Source organism: Ixodes scapularis, unplaced genomic scaffold (assembly GCF_016920785.2).
Source record: "Ixodes scapularis isolate PalLabHiFi unplaced genomic scaffold, ASM1692078v2 PGA_scaffold13__105_contigs__length_92229423, whole genome shotgun sequence".
Classification (NCBI taxonomy): Eukaryota; Metazoa; Arthropoda; class Arachnida; order Ixodida; family Ixodidae; genus Ixodes; species Ixodes scapularis.
Genome location: NW_024609839.1, coordinates 38669414 through 38689862, shown reverse-complemented (window position 1 = coordinate 38689862; position 20449 = coordinate 38669414). Strand labels below are relative to the sequence as shown.

Sequence of the window (20449 nt, the reverse complement as noted above, 5' to 3'; positions counted from 1 at the left end):
ACCTTCCGGAGGTAGACAAGACTGCATGCGTGGCGCAGTTGAACACCCGCTGCCACTCCGTGCCACAGACGTTCTGAGCCTGCCTCAAGCCTTCGGCCAACGCCCAACTGCCTCGTCGCTACGTCCTTCGGCCCAGACCTTGGCGGACACCTGGTCATAGGCTGCCACCGGCGTACGGGGCCTGATTCAAGCCTTCGGCCATCGGTCAACTGCCTCGTCACTACGTCCGGACCTCGGCCCTGACGTCGTAGACCCCTGATCATCGGCTGCCACGGGTGCTACGCCGCAAGGACTGAAAAGTCGTGAGCGAGGGACTTTTTAGGGGACACTCAAACCTTAACATTTGTTGAAGTGCTGCTTGGGAGTGTGCTTTACTAAGACCAATGTGGGTTTGAAAGCGTTGATCTTTGACCTTTGGATCTTTTCGTAGATGCCATCAGTGCGAAGCTAACAATTGAAGAATCGGCAGCTTAAGAATGGTGCTGAAGTGGCTGCCAGGGTCTCGCGACAGGGGAGGCTGCAGGAAGAGGCGTTCGGAAGCCGTAATGGCTCCCCAGCCCCAGGACTCGCCCCAGGACCTCCCCCGGACCAGGCATAGGCTCCCCGCTGAGCTTCCTCCCTAGCCCCTTTCAATAAAAGTTCCGAAAAAAGTATTAATTGATCTTGAAATAGTCATTTGCTCGCCAGATAAAATAGTGCACAGACAAAGCATAGGAGGACCTTGCCATTTGTGCCCAGAATGTTTTTCTTGCAGTGGGCTGCTAATAAGAAACAGGCCAGGGGTTCTCAAAACCCAATGTTGGAATAACCAGGATTTAAACACATTGCCATCATTGCATGGCCAGCATTAAAGACACGGCATTAACACTGGGACATGCCAATGAATCAGCTTGACTGCCGATAACGGCCTATTCAATGATTGAACTTGTATACCAATGATGGCATAGCCATTGAATTAGTGTGAAAGCCAAAATTGGCATAGCCAATGACATAGTGTGGATGCCAACGATGGCTGAAATATTGGTTTAACGATGGCCTAAAAAAGGTGCCAATCATGGCTGGATAATTGGTTGAACGATGGCCCAACGTTGGCGCCAATGACGGCTGGAAGGTTGGTTGAACGATGGCCCAACGTTGGTGCCAATGATGGCTGGAACATTGGTTGAGCGATGGCCCAACGTTGGTGGCAATGGCTGGGCCAACATTGGAAGAAGTTGCGCTCGGCCAGAGTACCAATGTTGGACCAACCTCCGGAGCCAGCGTTTGCCATTGTTGGCCCAATGTAGGTCCAACATTGGTGTGCTGCCTGGGTAATAGCTCACAACAAAGTTGGGAGGGGTGACGGTAGTGGGAAAAGGAAAATAAAACACAGTGCAAAGAGTTACACATCAAACAATCGCTCAATCGACTCCAAAACATTGTCAGATATAAATATGTGATGAGGTAGGTTGTTCCATTCTGTTATGGTTCTGGGAAAGAAGGAGTATTTAAATGCATTTGTTCGAGCGAATACTGGAGTTATTCTATGCGGATGGTCATGCCTTGTGCGCCTAGTCGATGATGATTTATTTAGAATATGTGTATATGTCACAAACTTCCAGGTGGATGTATGCCTAGACGGTTTCATTTTCTAGAATTCGCTTAACCAACCCGTGCTCCGATATCTGTTCTCGAATTGAATACTTAACCAAACATAATTTTCATTCAATCCGACAAGCCCACGAAAGTGAGTGCTATAGACAAACTTCGCTACATTGGCCTGATAAAAGTGCTGAATTTGGGGACGAATAATCGCAGAACACGAGCTGATTACGCGAATCCTACAACACAAAAATCTTGGCACACGAGCGCTTCGAAGTTTGTAATATAAACATATATCCTTATTACAGTAATTAAAGGGATACTACAACGAAATTTCGCCGCTCAATTTTTTTGTTCTATATGTGTTCAAAGGAGCAGCATCACATCGAGCATATGAATATCTTGTTAAAAAAGTCACGAAAAGGAATTTTAAAACGAATTAAACGCTTAGCAAAGAGCAGCTGGTGGATGTCGCTAACGCCTCGCTCGTAATGCCCGTCTAGAAACCTTGACAGCTAGTGACGGAGGTTGTCTCACCTCCGGCCACGACGAGAGAAGAGGGGAAGGAGGAACTCCCCTCTTCCCGAGAATGCCTTTTGTGTGTCGCAGGAGTCGCTATTGTCCCCCTGCAGGATTACAGAAGATTAACCCGTCACTCAAAATTCGTACAAAAGCAGCCGCTTCGGTGGCTGGAACGACTAGGCCATCCTCTCGACGTCAGCCTCGCCGTAGCTTGGCTCGTCTTGAGACGACTTACGTCACGATTGCGTTGGATGTCACGTGGTCTCCGCTGGGCCTTCTCCGAGCACTTGCCAGAGTGGGCCGTTTATAACGAAAAATATAGCCACCAGGCTCAAAACACAAACGTGCGATTGTCATTTACGGATATTGTGGATCATATTCAACCTATTTTTGGACACGACGGGAATATTTCAAATATTGTTGAAGTATCCCTTTAAGAAGCTCATTCACAAATTTTAGTTAATTAGCTTGATAATAGTGATGGTTATGTTGCCAACTAATATCCGCCAAGCCATATAAACAGAGTGAAAACCAGATTTATATAACTTTTTAACCCTTAATTTAATATTTTGGGTCAGCTAGAATACATACACTCTGTATATAAACACTGCAAGTGTGTTTAGAAAACCGTCGTGTAAAAGCGCACTACCAATAGAGGCAAGACTCAATTAGCGTCACACTGAATGGGACTCATGGTAAATTTACTTAAGAATAATCAAGACCGTGGCGTCATGGCGGGATTGCGATTTCGACTTGACGTGTAATTTGGTGTCATGAATTGCGCGTTTGCGACCTTTTTTACCTTGATTAATCCCACAATTGAATCAAATTGTCGTAAAAAATAATGCAGTTTGAAATCCACTTAAGAAAGTACATTTATTACACGACGGAGGGTGTGAATTTCTAAATCCAACAGATTTTTTCTTACATGGTGTTGGGAATTATATTAGTGCCGTCTTTACCATGCATTTGTAAGGTTTAGTGAAAATGAAATGAAAAAATTACCGTCATGCTAGGTTGAACAATTAACTAAAAATGTGTTAGTTAGCTATAGAATTATTGGTCTCGGGGTCATGTTGCCATTGCAGTATTGAGGGCAATTATTAATAGGGTAAGACCAATTTAGGAATCTACGGAAGCAACGGTTTTTTGAGATATTAATGGATTAATGTTCGCGTCATTTTGCCCGATTTAAAAATTGCGCTTAAAAAGAGCGCATCAAGCCCTGCCCACAATATGCTTGGAAGAGTGACGTTTAGGTCATGTCATCATTTGTGTTGTCGGCGCACCCTCCAAGCTCACGCTGCCGAGATAGTTACGATATTATTGACAGGACCATGTCACTCTTCGCGTCAATACGGACGGCGACTGATGCGCTATTTTTATTTCAGCGTAATTTTTTTTGCAGTCCGTAAAAAAAAAAAAAAGCGCGTAAGTTAGCTCACAAAAGTCTAAAAAACCATTACATCTTCACAATTTTTTTTAGTTTGGTGTAGCCTCTAATTGTAATTGCCTTTAATACTGCAAGTCCGACATAACCCCTAAAACCAATTATAAAAAAAGGTTACTGAGAGATCTTAGTTAAATAATCAACTTGCCAGGGCAATTATCCTCTCATGTAATGTCCCCCGAGCTTCATAGGTATATGGTGAAGACAAGGGTCGTCTGACGCGCAACCCCCCTTAAAAAAGAATCTCTTCGAATAAAAACCAAAACATTGTATATTGCCGGTTTTTAAAACATTTTTCAAGAAAACAGGATGTGCGTTTTTATCTAACAGTAGATTGAACTGAAGTCTAGGCGATTTCTAGTATCAATGGAGACTACGTACCGGCATGTCAGCTTCTATGTCTCTAATAGCAGTGTATTGATTTACGAAACAATGGGCCTGAGATTCGAATTTCTTCCGCACATCGGGGCTCCACCAGTCGTGAAGCTTTCCAGTAGCGTCAAACTGGCTGCCTGTAAAAATGAATATTGTATAAATTACATAGCATCCCTAGGAAGATACGTCTGTTTCTGTGAATGGACGCTGGTACGCACTCAATGCTAAGATAATGTTGCCACATTCCGCGATAGAAAAGAAGGAAAAGGAAGTGAACAAGGAAGAAAATTACGGCGTCGACCTAAAGATGCGGACGGACTTGGAGATGGCCCGAAAATGTCGCGGAGAGACCACAGCTTATAAGGTGCCGGCCAAAAAAAGCCCAATGGTGAGCCCGCAGAATGAGAGGTAGACTGGAACGGAAAACCTCAGAAAGAAAGGCGAGGGAGCAAGTAATGAAAACCTCTAAAACATTTTTCTGACATTAAATATATTCGATGTCTCGAACGTCTCGCGGCCGAGCGTCGTAGTTTGGTTCATTTATTTTGCGTGTTGACACTATCTCTCATTTTAAAATTTAGAAAGTGGAGACCGTTTATCAAGTTTTCAATTTTCATTTTTTTACTTTGATGTAGTTGACGTAGTATTATGATCATTGAGGTTTAAATTAGTTTCTCGCATATTGCATTGTTTAAATGCCTGTTTATTGATTTTCTTCGGTAAACTTGAACAGTGTAGCCACGTATTTTCTTATTGTGTTAAAATGTTTTGTTCTTGGCAATGTTCGTAACTCCTTAAACAGAAACCTTAAACGGTCCGTAGCATCTTCTATATAAATAATTATAAAAATAAACTGCGAGACACGATCGGATGTACTTGAAGCGACGTAGGCGACTTTCTGCGGAGACTAGAAGAGCCTCAAAATTATAGTTCACTTCTGGACCCATGCGCGGCCACCGCCAATGAAGACCACTGGAAGACGCGACTTCGTTCAAGACCCTTGGCGCAGCGACCATTACGCTACGGATGACAGTCATATGAGCCAGGGTGTCGAACCGGAACCGAACCGAACCGAAAACCGGAAGAGAACCGTTATTTTTAGCCGAACCGGAACTGAACCGAACCAAAATCTTCGCCGCCATCTTGGAACTGAACCGGAACTGAACCGAAAAAAAATATAACGGTAACCGGTTCAAAACGGTTCGCGGTATTTTTTTTTTGTTAGTATTACAAATTTATTATTTGGGAATAAAAAAACTGGCAGCTGTGTTCCTATATTGATCAAATCGTCATATACAGAATTGCAATGTATAATAAATCCTGGTTTTCTGCGGCGCTTTCTTATTGGCACTGTGATTAGCCATGTGTCACATCGTCACGTGACGTCATGATGTCAAGACATGCTGTCAAGTAATGTCACATCACGTGACGTCACGTGACTCACCGCGTAGATTCAAATTAAGGACGTCGCTAGATCTATTAACGTTGTTGATACCGTGACGTCACATGACATCACAACTTCGCACTGAGAGTCGCGTGACACAATGATGTACCCGATTGTCATGATCCCGAGTCGAATGCTCTGGTTCATGACAACCAGCATCGCCAAACATTCGAGTGACGGCTCGTGTTCAACTCAAAGATTATGATGGGCCCGAGTCCCACTAGAACTAGAAACAGAAACAAACGACAGCGACAAGCCTCAGACACATGCAGCATGTTCGCGATGGTACCTTTATACGGCTTTGAGTTGTTCGGTGCTCGAGAAGTTAGCACGAGCGTTTACAAGCCTGCAAATGGTACCATCGTGTGCATGATACTCATGTTTGAGCATAGCCTTCTTTATTCTACGAAGCCTGTCAAATCGCGAAATACTCTGGTTTAAGGCTAGCCGCTGTCGTTTGTTTCTGTTTGTCGCTTTAGTGGGGCTCGGGCATTGTAGCCCAACTAAAACTATATCTGAAGATCAGCCCATGCTCTCTGCTTTGCCAACCCTGCGTATGACTATGATAAACACTGACGGTGTGTATATTAGGATCAGATCACGTGGCTGATAGTTCTAATTGCGAGTTGAGGAGGGGAAAGCAATTTCATTTCTTTCTTTCGACTGTCTGCCATTTCGCGGAGGGGCAAACTAATGGATGCTTTTGTAAGTTATCAACGTCAGGGATTACATTTTAGCGGTATTTATTGAACTTAAGGTAAAAAAAATGCTGCACGACCCATTTTACATGTATGCACACCCTTGAGGCTCCCAAACATGTTTTCGTTATTGCTGAACTGCCTCAAAAAGTTGTCCCGAGAATAGAAGTGTTAAAGGGTCTAAATGGGACGTATTAGTCCGACGTTACATGAAACTACTAGTGTGTACGGGAGGGATACCGGAAAAGAAAGATCCTAGTGGCCTCAGGGGGATAGCAGCCGCTCTAAGTCTCACAGGAGTGTCGTTCTCAAGTTCTCCAAGTTTCGACCGCCCTGTATTTTGTTTAAACTTCACAGTGTGGTGCAAAGTAAAAGCAAGGAAGAATTACTGTTAACAAGTGACACAAATATAATTGTCGAGTGAACACCACTCAATACGGAGCAGGCAATCCCTGAGGAACAAAAAGTATCTTGAGGAGCAACTAAAAAAAAAAAAGGGGAGTGGGGAGGGGGGTAGTTTTAAAGCATACTGTGTCGTAAAGATTCCTCTGCCCCGCATTTTCGGCGCAGACTACAAAGCGTGGCCTGGAAACGGTAGTGACAGATGGGTAGTTGGTAAAACTTTTATTAGTAAAAACACTCTTGCCAGAAAGCACGTTTTCGTCGTGCGAGTTACTCGCGCCGTGCCTAACGCCGATGCACCAACAAGAAAAATGTGTGCCTCTCAAATACACAGCTTGCACTGAGCGCGAAACTTTTGCAGCGTGCATTTTGCCCCACCGAATTTGATATTCTCAGCAAGAACAACTCGCAATGACAACCAGTATCTAGTGCGATTACGTCACGTGCAAACCATGTTAAATACTTCAGCTTTCTGGTGAAGTGCGACGTTCGCAACAGTAGACGTCCAAGGTGTAAAGTTGTGTAGTATTTATAGCAGTCTCGCGATGATATACGGCAGCCTAATGAGATGTTGGAGCACATGACTGATAAAGAACAGAGTCGTGAAGTAAGGTTCCAAAACAAGTGCACGTAGAACCTAAGATAACATTAACCTTCCGAAGTAGTATCTCGCGGCGTTTCGAGCTGAGGTAAGCTGATGCCCAAAAGTGATTTATATTAGGATTTATAAAACCTTCGTTTGCCCTGCGCGGAATCACTGTTTTAGGTCAGATTCGATCTCAGTACGAAGGTGCTCATAGATTAGAGTGAACAATTTCAGCCACTCCTTTTCGCATGACTCGTCGCCCGCATCATGGTGCTGAGAGCAAACAATGCTAGTTAGAAAAACAAGCATTGCGATTGTCGCTTAGTGTTTCTATAAAATATAGACTGGAAGGACTTGTCCCGTGACTTTCGTGACACTTTGAAAATTATATTGCCTTAAGCTCAGTCGTCTCGTCATCATATATATATATATTGTGAAACGTATTCCGTAAAACACATTTTATGGTATATATGGCGACGAGGTGCCCATTTCATGATTTTATTCACTGTAATTAATTCCTTAGCTCAAGGGCAAAACCACGATTCAACATCTGATACTGCGATACAAAGTTGTACCAATCACGGGTATTTTAGGCAACCTACTTCACTTCGCGAAAACATTTCGATTCAGGTACAATGTATGTGACTCTGGTAAACGAAAAGATGTTGAGTCGTATAAACTCGACGTTTTGTATGTTAATGTAGATTTTCTTTTCTTGTTGTGTAGGAATAAATAACAGAATTTTATAATTTTTGTACCTGAAAATAAAACTGGATTGAACAAACGATAAAAAAAAAAAGAAGAAAACTATATACTGTAAACGACTTATTTTTCGTGGGCTCAATATTTCGCGATTTAGGTCAAAGCTGAAGTTTTGGAATAATTCGTGGGTTGTAATTTTCTCGACCGCGGTGGAATCTCAATATAAATTTCAATGTGTTTACATTTTACCGAAATTTTTCGCGGGACCCATTTTTCGCGAATTGTAGGCGATTCGCGAAATTCTCAAGAAGAGGTCCTCGCAAAAATCAGATCGTTTACAGCAGTTAGTTTCACGGCCTAAATAGTGCCTATTGACAGAACGAGGAAAATATATTCTCAATTTAGCGGTTCAAACCGGTTCGAACCGGTTCGAACCGGTTTGAACCGTTATTTTTTGCGCCCGGAACTGAACCGGAACTGAACCGAAAGCCGTGAACCCGAACCCGAACCGAACCGATAAAAATATCGGTTCGACACTCTGATATGAGCTGTAGAAGCATAACTTCGATGAACTTCCCAGAACACTCTTGTAGTCCCACCAAAACACTCTGCAATCCTTGCGAATTAAAAAAAAAATGCTTGGGTGGTGTCCCTTTTTATCTTTATTGAATATGAATTTTATGCATTCCGACAAATATGGTAATTTTTCTTCATTCAAGCGGTTGTCCTGAACCTGGAGAATGCAAACACTCCCAGTTGAAGCGTGTGTTATTTCACCGTCTATACATTTAATGCATTTTACAGATTAGTATCAACTCATAAGAGTGACTGCGTCTTTGTCTTGCGCTTGGCAGATCGCCAAAAAATCTCCTGACTTTCTCAATTTTACTGCCAGCAATACTGTGCTATTTCGAAAACGCAATGTGCACCAGCTTTTTTTAAGTTCTTGGAACAAGTTAAGCGAGACACCCTTTGGTTTCAAAACTGCCATTATGATGTCGCATGGAAAGCCATCTTTTCTTCACATTTCCAGACATAGCCTCCTACGTCGTATGGAACTAGTACTGAAACATAATTAATAATAATAACAATAATAATTACAATTATAACAAAAATAATAATATTACATGTTTATTGCACGGACACATCAAACCCGGTACAGACACAAGTTCAACAAAGCCATTTAGGGCTTGCATGATTAGCACCACCTTGATGAGCATCCTGCTCGTGAAGTCAAACAGAAAATCACAATTGTTAACATATTTCTTTTCCAGATACACTTTAGTACAAAAAGTTAATTTAATAAGATTCCTCTTAGTATGTGACACTTAACTACAATCAAACCTTGTATGGATTTTGTGGCCGAAACCCAGCCTCCAGCGAAAACTGGAGCATCAGAACTACTTCATCTCATAGTAGTGATTTCACAACCTAAAAGTTACTTCCATGTGATTCAGCGCCACCATAAAAAAGTGGAAAAGAACTCCTTATGCACATCAAAAAAAAAAAGTATGAAGTAATGTTTAAAAATGGCCAGAGATTCAGCAACCAACAAGAAGCCTGTGGTGACACATATAAATAAAAAAGTACGAGGTATGGTTTAAAATATACAGAAGTTAAAGTCTATGCAGGTGGAGTTGCCAAAACAAAGTCAAGGCAAATATCGTAGGGGATGTTTAAGGTTTTAGCACATAAACTCGTATCTGTCTTGTACCAAAATTTGTTGACACCTCGGTACTTCAAAGCGAGCTGTATGTCTTAGTGACCGAGATGCAATGTGATGAACTTTAAAATTGTTACTCCAGAAGTATTTCAAAACAACAGTTTCTGTAAACAGCGCTTGACGCAGCGGAAAATTCAATGTAGATATTTGTTTCTCTTCTGCGTCGGCATATGAGCTGTTTACAATACTTTTAAATGTTCCTTTTAAAACATTGTCTACTTTGGTGTGCCGTAGGTCGGAGCAACTACCAAAGATAGTGATATCATATCAGAGAATGCCAAAAGTCAAAGCGTTAATAACCAATGTTTTTTTTTACATTTGGTGTAACGAGATATATAATACAATAAACTAGGTACATGTCTGAGCATGTTGTATACAGTTCCTTGATGTGTATTCCATGGCAGGTCTTTATCGAATTCAACACCTAGGTACTTTGCGCTGCCAACATAAGAAACAGGTATACAACGACTCGAGGTGCATGATGATGAATGTAAGAATAGAGGCGCATCAATTACAATAACTTTTAAAGGATTATGGAAGCATGCGACATTCGTTTTGGAGTTGTTAATTTTTAAGAAATTTGGCTCAAACCACTCCATCAGTTGATTTGTTTCTTTTTGGACAAAAGAAAATTGATTTGTCGTGTGCTATATGGGGTGACAACAGTAAAGTGTCGTGGCATACTGATGCAGTTTTTTTATGTATTGGCTGGTGTCCAACCGACAGGTGGCCTGGCGTGGTACTGGTGCACGGGTTGAGGATTCGAGGCGCCATTAAAAACGACATCCGGACGCTGCGCAGTTTGAGCTAGAGTCCTTGCCCAAAAGATATAATATTTTGGCGACGAGGTCGGTCGACAGAAAAGAACTTCATTGGGTAGCATGGCCACTCAAGGCGAGTTGGAGGAATTCGAAAAAAAAAACAGCTTGGAGGTCCTCTGCCTAACGTCTCAACTTTTATTGTGAGACCAACGGAGTCTAAGAGCCTTCAGGGTAGAAAGCTCTGCTGCTCACCCTTTGACGAGCCAAGATTTATGAAGTGATACAAGCACTTTTCACACCAAGGACCCGTCGAAACGTGATCTTCCACGAGCTGATGATGCTTCTGCAGAAGCACTATGACACTCAGCCGCCAGAGCTCTTCAGTAGAAAAAACGTTCCAGCGAAGAGACCAACAGCCCGGGAAATCAATTGCCAGCTACGTCGCAGCTTTAAAGAAGTTAGGGGCTTACTGCAATTTCGGGGACCTTGGTGACACCGGTGACTCCAACCACATCCACCACCGCGGGTGTGGGCTCGGCTACAGCTTTTACCGGCGCCGCCGGCACGGGCGCATCTGCTACTCCTGACACAGCAAGACCATCAGCCTCCAACCCAACCATTCTAGCTGCCCCTTGAGGTAATGCACTGTCTCGTCTGCGGCATATCTAATGAACATTTGCAGCAATGCCTCTTTGCGAAGAACAATTTACCGTTTCAAAAGGCATTCGACACGGCCATAAGGACAGAAATTGGAGCCCATCAGCAAACAAGGTTTGAAAACACACAAATCGGAGGTTTACGCTAGTAGAAAATGATAATATCTGAATAAATTAAAACCAGAAAAAAAAGCAGACGTGTTACCGATGTCAAGAGCCGCGCTCGGCCTACTCTTGTCAGTCACGAAATGCCCGCTGCAACTTCTCCCATAAGAAGGGTTACATTGAAAAAGCTTGTTTCAAGAAATCAAGGGAACAGCATAAATCCCGGACAACACACAGTGGGCTTCAGAAAGATGAGCAGCCCGATTCGGACGATGAATGGTCTGAAAAATCTTGGGGTCTCCACGAGCTGAACATGGCACGAGCATGCAGTATACTGCCAAAGTTTATGGTCAGCTTAAAGATTGAAGGGTGATTTCAGATAAGATCGAACAGGGGTGGCTGGTCGACCTTTTTAATTTGCTTCATAATTTTATATGTTGTTTCCCGATGCCCAAAATAAACAAAATCAAAAATTATTTTCACCCAGAAAAAAAAAAATGTCAAACGCAAAAAATCGTACATCACGTAGAGGTGGAAAGTTGCATTTGCTTGCATAGCCGGAGGGGCAACTTTGGTGATTAATGACTAAAGTTATACTTCTTAAGTGAGTTTCATATTGTTTTAGTACAATATATATGTACTTAGCAATACAAAAAAAATATTGTTATTCTTTAGTATGTTTTAAAAAATAAATAAAAAAACATCAATTTCGGCTCCTTGACCGTTTTTCCTCCAACTTTGCATGTCTGTATCTTTGGAAATAATTCCGTGAGAGACGTCATATTTTAAGTAAATACACCACATATAAATGTAAGTAAATTCACTAAAATTCAAATTTATTTAAGCGCGGGTTAGGGAGATTTTGGCAACCAAACACGAGACAAGCAGCGAAATAAAAATATTTAAGGGCGATTTAAAAAAATATCCCGCTCTCGATTTTTTTTTCAAACTCTTACCAGTCATTCTACGCTATTTGGGGGTTACTATAGATTAAAAACATGTTGCATTATATTGATGGTGTAATAGATACAGCACCTCTACCGAGCCCCTTCCGCAAAGTTCGGCACGGTGTGCCCCCGTGGTGCGACGCAGTTATTGCGACTTCTTACTTTGAGAGAAAAGATTTTTTTTTTATTCGAGTATAGCAAGTAATAGTTTTTCACATCTTTTGCACGTTATAATAAATTGCGCATTATATAGAATAAATTACACAACAGATACAGGGTGATTTCAGATACGATCGAAAAGAGGGTGGCTGGTCGACCTTTTTAATTTGCTTCATAATTGTATATGTTATTTAACAATGTCCGAAATAAAAAAAAAAGATTTTTTTGGGCAAGAAAACACGAGACAAGCACCAAAATAAAAATATTTTAAGTGCGACTTAAAAAAAAAAAAACGTTTTTTATCTCTACCCAGTCATTCAACTCTATCTAGCGGTTAATATTCATTAAAAACATGTTGCATCATACTGATGGTGCAATGGACACAGCTCCTCTACCGAGCCCCTTATCCGAAGCTCGGCACGGGGTGTCCCTGTGTTGCGACGCAATGATTGCAACTTCTTATATGTTCCTCATGCACCGAGTGGGCGGACAACATTCGCCGCGCCTTTGCGACCACAGCCTCTCCCCGGGAACGCTGTCAATTGCTGACCCCCCTGCCATCAACCTTGACACGAAATTAAGTCCAGAAAATCATCCCAGAGGCATCGATCTATATCAGTAATAGGTCTCGGAAGCTGAGGGAGGACCACGGCGTGTGGTATGGGCCCTATCCCTATACAAACTGTAACGTGAGCCCTGAAAACATATCTGCAGCGGCTACTACATGAAAGACGAGTTGGAGTGTTCTAGGCAGAGTCCCAATCAGAAGGACGTCATTTCTGTTGTGCTCGATGGCCAGAAAACGCTCAAGCCGAAACGTTTTATGACACGGTCAATCAGAGAAGCGTTTCGTGTATATAAAAGTGACCATCCAGACTCCGGCATCGGACTGACGAAGTTTTACTCCCTACGACCCCGATGGGTTAAATCATGCGTTTGTGTGTTATGCGCAAACTATAACCTCTGTGTGGCCTCTCTTCAAGTTGCGTCAAGGTGTGTCAAGGTGCGTCAAGTTGTGAGCTGCTGGCTCACAACTTGACGCAGCGGAATTGAACTCGGCATTCATCTGCAACCCGCCATCGCGTCAGTGCCTTTTAGGCGAATGTGACCATTGTCCCAAAGGACAGTCTCTTACACTAAAAAAACTCAACATTTCCGAGGATGAAGAGATAGTTTTAGCAGCATGGGAGTCAGGCGAGCTCGTGAAAAAGACTTTAGATACGGTCACTTTTCTGGAAGAGCTTCGTGTGTCGGTCTCAAGGTGGATCATTCACAGCCATATCAGACAGACGCAAGGCAAAGCCATCTATGAAGAAAAGCAGTGCGCGCAGCATGGTAGCATTGTCTTCCATTTCGACTTTGTTGAAAACTGAACTGTTATCCTTCTTGGTAAGATTCAAGCGTACCACTGAAAAAAAAAAAACAGGTCTCAATATTTACGTGTGTGGTGACGACTAGAAAGTCGACATACACTTTTGCCGTCATCAGTGACGACTTGCATCATGACTCCGCTCATGCCTGTCTGGCTGCACAAAAAGTGAGAGAGTGGGTCGATGACAACCTTGCTGTGTACTCTCATTTGACTTTTGTAAGTGACGGTGCCGCCAGTCACTTCAAGAATTGCTTCCAACTTCATGAATTCCCCCAAAAAATGTTTTCCCAAGGCCCAATGGTCACTGGGCACGGAAAAAACGCGTGTGACGGAGTTGGAGGACTCGTCAAACACCAAGCAACGCTTCACGACTTGAGACAGCTCCCAGGAAAGGCCATACAGTCTGCAAAATGCATGGTGAACAGTCTTTCCCAAAAACTAAAAGGAGTGAATTTCACAATTTTGGACGAAGACGAGGCTGTTGAATTCCGTGAACGCAAAAATCAAGAATGGGTGGGAATGCGCGCCTTTCCTGGTATTCAGTCGTGGCATGTGTGGCTATGCAAAACATCAGAAGCTTCGACCTGTGACTTGGAAGTGGCACGGACTGTCGGGTCCCCTTGGAAGAAACTCTAAGTGCACACCGTCAGAAAATGTTTGCGTCAAAATCTGTCAATTTTGAAACCTATGAAGGCAGAACTGTGTTGTATATGATTTGTAATTTGTTATATTTAATGCTCAATTTATTACAACGTGCCAAAATTGTGACAAACTATTAATTTCTATATTCAAATTAATAAAAAAATACTTTCCTCTTAAAGTAAGAAGTCGCAATAACTGCGTCGTACCAAAGGGGTACACCGTGCCGAGCTTCGCGGAAGGGGCTCGGTAGAGGTGCTGTATCTATTACACCATCAATATAATGCAGCATGTTTTTAATTGATATTAACCCCCAAATAAAGTAGAATGACTGGTCAGAGTTTGAAAAAAATCGAGAACGGTTTTTTTTTTAATCGCCCTTAAGATATTTTTTATTTTGGTGCTTGTCTCGTGTTTGCTTGCCAAAATCTCCCCAACCCGCGCTTAAACAAATTTGAATTTTAGTGAAGCTACTTCCATTGATAAGTAGTGCATTTACTTAAAATACGACGTTTCTGGCCAAATTATTTCCTAAGATACAGGCCTGCAAAGTTGGAGGAAAAACGGTGAAGGAGCCGAAATTGTTTTTTTGTATTTATTTTTTAAAACATACTTAAGAATAACAATATTTTTTTTTCGTGTTGCTGAGTACATATAGATTGCGCTAAAACATTATGCAACTCACCTAAGAAGTATAATTTTAGTTATTGATCACCAAAGTTGCCCCCTCCGGCTATGCGAGGAAATGCGACATTCCACCTCTACGTGATGTACGATTTTTCGCGCCCGACAATTTTTTTTCTTGGTGAGAATAGTTCTGATTTTGTTTATTTTAGACATCGGGAAATAACATATAAAATTCTGAAGCAAATTTGAAAGGTCGACCAGCCACCCACTGTTCGATCTTATCTGAAATCACCATGAAGGCAAAAAACAGAATTTTGAAGTCGACTCTGGAGCGGCGTGCTCAATAGGAAGCGAAGCTAGCTATCGTCGTTTGTTGCCGAAGGAGCCCATAACTCTCAGCCGGGAAACTCTTACCATCCGTACATGTCAGGAAGAGACTTGCTGGTGTTTGGAACAGCGAGTGTGCACGTCAGACAGAAATCTAAATACTAAATTGTGCCTTTGGTCGTGAAGCAATGCACAGGCTCCAGCCTCCTAGGCAGAAATTAATTTAAAAAGCTGATGATGTGGGTTAGTGGGATTCATGATATGGGCAGTGGTGGCATCATTGAAAGCGTTTTGACGACACAGGAGGAGGTACTGGACGCCAAGGTCACGAGACGCAAGGGTCCACCAGTGAGCTTGGAATTAAAAGAAGGCGCCACCCCATGTTTTTTCAAAGCGCGACCCGTGCCGTTTAAAGTGCGCGCCGCGGTGAAAGCCGAACTGAGAAGTCTCCAGAGGAAAGCTATCTTGGAACCGACGAAGCACTCCGAGTGGGTCAGATGCGTATATGTGGAACGCACAAAAAGACGGAACCATCCGGTTATGTGGAGATTACCGGAACAAGGCAAACAAAGAAGCGAATGTTGCAGTGTACACTATGCCAACAGTTTCAGAAATCCTATAAAATCTACAAGGCGAGTATACCCTACGCCAACAATCTCAGAAATCATAACAAATCTGCAAGGAGGTACGCTGCTTTCTAGCAGGGACCCTACTCAAGCGTATAAGCAACTACTGATGACAACGGTGAGAGCGGACGTGTTGACTATCAACATGACAAAAAGTCTTAACAAGATAAGGATAATGACTTTTGGAATCGAAGCTGCTCCAACGATCCTCCAGCGATTCAAGGAAAACGTGCTGGCCGGAATCCCGGGAATCGGGGGGTATCTTGACGACGTCTTAATCATCGGGGAAACCGCAACACAACAGTTGACTCGACCCGAGACGGTACTGACACGACTAGCAGAAGCTGCATTTCGACTCCAAAAATGCACGTGTCGTTTTGCTGTTGAACAATGTCAATACCTTGGACACAGCATAGATGCTGCTGGGATGCACCCGACTGATGAATAATTGAAAGCTATCAAGGAAATGCCAGAACCAACATGTCGAGACAAGCTGGAGTCTTTGTTTAGACATTTAGCGCTTTATGACCGCTTTGTGGCAAACAGGGCAACAGTTAAAGAAAATGTCTGTAAACAGTGCTGGAGAAAGACGTCCCATGGCGTTGACAGGAAAAGCGTTGGCGTGTCTTTCGGCACCTAAAACATCTTACTGCGCAGCGCACGGTTCTTGTGTACTGTGACCAGAAAAAAAAACAAAAAAAAAAAACAAAAAAAAAACTTGATCGTGTCATGCGACGTAAACTCATATGGCGTTAGAGCGGTACTAGCACAGAAAGATTCAGACGGAAACGAAGCTCCGATAGTGTTCACCTCAACAACCCTCGCCAAGGCTGAAAAGAATCACTCTCAACTGGATCGCTAGGAATTGGTTGTTGTTTTCGCCATGGACCGTTTTTCACCGCCATCTCGTGGGACGTCAGGTGATGATAACGGAAGACCACCAACCACTGTTGGGAATAATGGTCCGAATATCTGCAGTGCCAACTGTGCTCTCACCGCGCATGACACGCTGGTGTGTTAAGCTGGCGGCCAACGACTACAACCTAATCTACAGAGCAGGAAAACAAAACCATAACGCTGGCGCGTTAAGCCGACTACCGTTGCCAGAAACGCAAGACGAAGAATGTCCTCCCGAGGATATCCTGATGTTGAAACCACTGAAGAAGCCTCCCATGACTGCAAATAAGTTGGCAGACGAAACAGCAGTGGATACCCCGCTGTTTGATGTTTTTCGTGCAGTCAAACAAGGGGAGGTAAGAAGCTGCATGGAGGTGAGTTCTACGTATAAAGGCTCGAGGCAACTGAATGACCGATTCATGAGGATTGACTTATCTGAGGTACGCGCTCGGTAATTCCCACTTCAATGAGATCTCGGGTAGTGACACTTCTTCATGGAGGACGACGCGGCATGGCAATCATGACACCCTACGTCCGGAGCTGCTTGTGGTGGCCCGGAATCGACAAAGAGATCGAGCGGTACGTAGCCCAGTGTGACATGTGCCAACTCCACGAAAAGAACGCACCATAAGGCCGTGAGTCTGACCTGGGAAAAGCCGACAGAACCTTGGGACACCCTCCATTTAGATTTTACAGGACCAAGCGATCGACAAGTCAATCTTTGTAGATGCTCCCTCTAAGTTGTTAGGGGTTCGCACAGTTCATAATATGACTTCATGTACGGCTGTTTGCGAACTGCGCAGCGTGTTTGCGACATTTGGCATACCACGCAAAACAATATGAGGAAACAGAGATCGGTTTGTATCTCAAGACATTAATACTTTTCATATCTCCAACGACATCACGGTGATAAGCAGCGAGCCTTAACACCCCCTCAACAAGCGGTCAGGCAGAGAGGGAGTACATGGTGCCGCCGTTAATGAGACCTTCGCGAAGGGAAACAAAGACGGAATAAGATGTACGCTAGCTCGGCTGCTTTACAAGCAGCACACTACGGTACTCGCGGCGACGGCAAGACACCAGCGCGGATGATACTTCCTCGGGAGTTTCCCTCTCCGCTCAAAAGACCTCTCCATGAACCAAGCTTTGGACCTTCAACAAGTTCTACAGACCCACGTAAGTTTTCGGTGGGACGAACCGTAGGGATTTGTAAGTTCCCAAGCGCACACACCCAGTGGGTGGCAGGTACCATTACACAGCGCCTGAGTTTTTGTTAGTGGATGATCGGTACCGATCAGGGGCAGACACGTAGACACGTGAAATACAGAGTGCCTTGGAGTTCCACGTAACAGCCGACAATGTGCAGTAAGCCCGCTCCAGCGTGGGGCATGCTCATCGAGTCTGGCGACATGCAGTCCACACCTCAGAAGCTAGAACCTGCTCGTACGCAACCGGCCAGACGCACCACCACCCGTGTGCGAAGACCGCCTGAAAGATTCGGAAACTCAGCAAAGTGAGGGGAAAGTGATATGTATCGGCTCGTGTCCAACCGACAGCGGGGACTGGCGCCGGCGCGTTCCAGAGCACGGGGATGGGGCACGGGACTGCTGCACCGGTTAAGGATTCGAGGCGCCTTTGAAAAGGACATCCGGACGCTGCCCAGTTTGAGCTTGAGTCCTTGCTCGAGATACATAATTTTTTGCTTCTTTATTTGCAGATCGATATTAAATTAGACACGTCATTCACAAACACATAAAAATGTAACGGCGACAGAATATAGTCCTGAGAAACTGCGGAATTTAAAGGAAACTTCGATGATAATATTATTATTAATGATTAATATTTAGTAAATAATAACATTTATAAGGGTGATTTCAGATAAGATCGACCAAAGGGTGGCTGGTCGACATTTTTAAATCAACTGATGTTTTTATATGACATTGTCTAGTGTCTGGTATAAACGAATCCACACTTAGTTTTGACCAGAAAAAAAATTTGGAGACAAGAAAAATCGTAAGGCATGAGGTGGTGGACAGTTGCATTAACGCGCACTGATGGAGGGGGCCCGTTTGAGAGTGAATAACTAAAGCGATAACATTAGGAGAACTGTAGTACGTTTTAGGCGCAAACTATGGGTACATCTTGCATGTAATATAAAGTAATCATATTTATTTAAAATTTATTTATTTTTCTAAAAATTGACAAACATGCCTGCTCGAACGACAAATGGCAAACTTTGGAGGTCTGTATCTCATGAAATAATTTAATCATTATGATATAATTTGCAGATATTATTCTACTAATATATAGCTAATATTTAAAAAAATAACTAAGGTATCTGAGTGAAACAATAGTTACAATATATTTAGGCAAACATGGAAAAAAATCAAAGAAAGAAAAATTCCAATGTGAATAAAAAAAAAAAAACACCACCTTCGATTTTTTTTAAATTTGGGTACCCTGTTATACTCTATTTCGGCATTCATTTCTATTAAAAACATGTTGCATCATTGCACTGTGAAAGAAGAAACAACTCCCCAAAGTAGGGTCCTTTTTCAAAGCCTACACTTAGCAGTGTCCTATACAAAAAGTGACTCTGAGTTCCAGTTTCATGAAACTTGCACAAATCTTTTATATACATTTATTCAGATGAGGTCATTGATAAAAAGAGCGATCGGTCACACAGTAAAAGGGAGGAGAAACTATATACAGCATTTTACATAAGCGTACAAAGTGGTATCATTTTAGAGACTAATGATTTGAGAAAAGATGATGCAGTGTGAAGTTGTACCTTCCGGTATATTTTACATCTAGAGTAAAATAAATAACTTTACTTCCACACACAAAAACAAAGATATAATAGTAATATATTTAGGTTGGCTGTGTATTTACGATTACAAACAATTTCAGGTGACGGATGCCATAGTGCCTAACGGGAGCAGCTTCGATGCTCTCGGTGTATGAATGAATCGTGGCAAGCCAAAAATTTTATCCTGCTCGAGGATAACATTTTGGGATTTTTTTTATAGTGATCAGATAAAAATTATTAGTAACCACCAACAAAAACAGTAGGTTAAATACCCCGTGAAGAAAAATGTGATAAATAAGATGTCCCTGCATTCAAAATGAGCAGTCCTTGGGAAATCAAATTCGGCACTTTACGCTAAGGTTTTCCTCGCTGTACCCATTTAATAAAGTTGCTTCCAAGCAGATCCGACTGTCCGTGCTACATATACGTCACAGGTCCCTTCTGTTGATGACTTGCTGAGCCGCCACGTGTGCCAAGACTGAATGCCAGGGAAGGCGCGCACCGTCAGCCACTCTTCTTTTTTTTGTTCACGATACCGAACAACCTCATTTTCGTCCAGATATACAAGATGCACGCCTTTCAGTTTCTTTGATAGAACGCTCACCATTGTCCTGGCCGTCTGAATTGCGCTTACTGAACGTTCTCTCAGGTTGTTCAGCGTGGCCTGGTGCTTCACGAGTCCGCCAACTCCGTCACATGCATTGTTCCCATGTCCAGATGCAGAAAATAACCACTGGGCTTGTGGGCAATCGTCCTTTGCAAATTGGTGAAGCTGGTAGCGATTCTTGAAATGACTGGCGGCGCCGTCACTTACGTACGTCACGTACGAGTATACCGCAACGTTGTCTTCAACCCACTCCTTCACTTTTTCTAGAGCCAAGCAAGCGTGAGCGGCGTCGTGACACAGGTCCTCACAGATGATGGCAAAGCTGTTTGTAGATTTTCTTGTCGTCACTACACATGTAAATATCGAAACTTGTTTTTTTTCCAGTGATACCCTTGCACTTCGTCAGGAAGCACGATGGTCCAGTTTTCAGCAAA

General features: G+C 43.0%; 1 protein-coding gene across 1 annotated transcript in view; it reads right to left on the bottom strand.

Annotated features, from left to right (window-relative positions):
* The window catches only part of LOC115319408 (neprilysin-2-like), a 191629-nt gene that overhangs the window by 50474 nt on the left and 120706 nt on the right, over positions 1 to 20449 (bottom strand). Inside the window, exon 16 of the mRNA XM_040211985.1 lies at positions 3935 to 4065. Coding sequence (XP_040067919.1) covers positions 3935 to 4065 — 131 coding nt within the window. The remainder of the gene's footprint in view (positions 1 to 3934; positions 4066 to 20449) is intronic.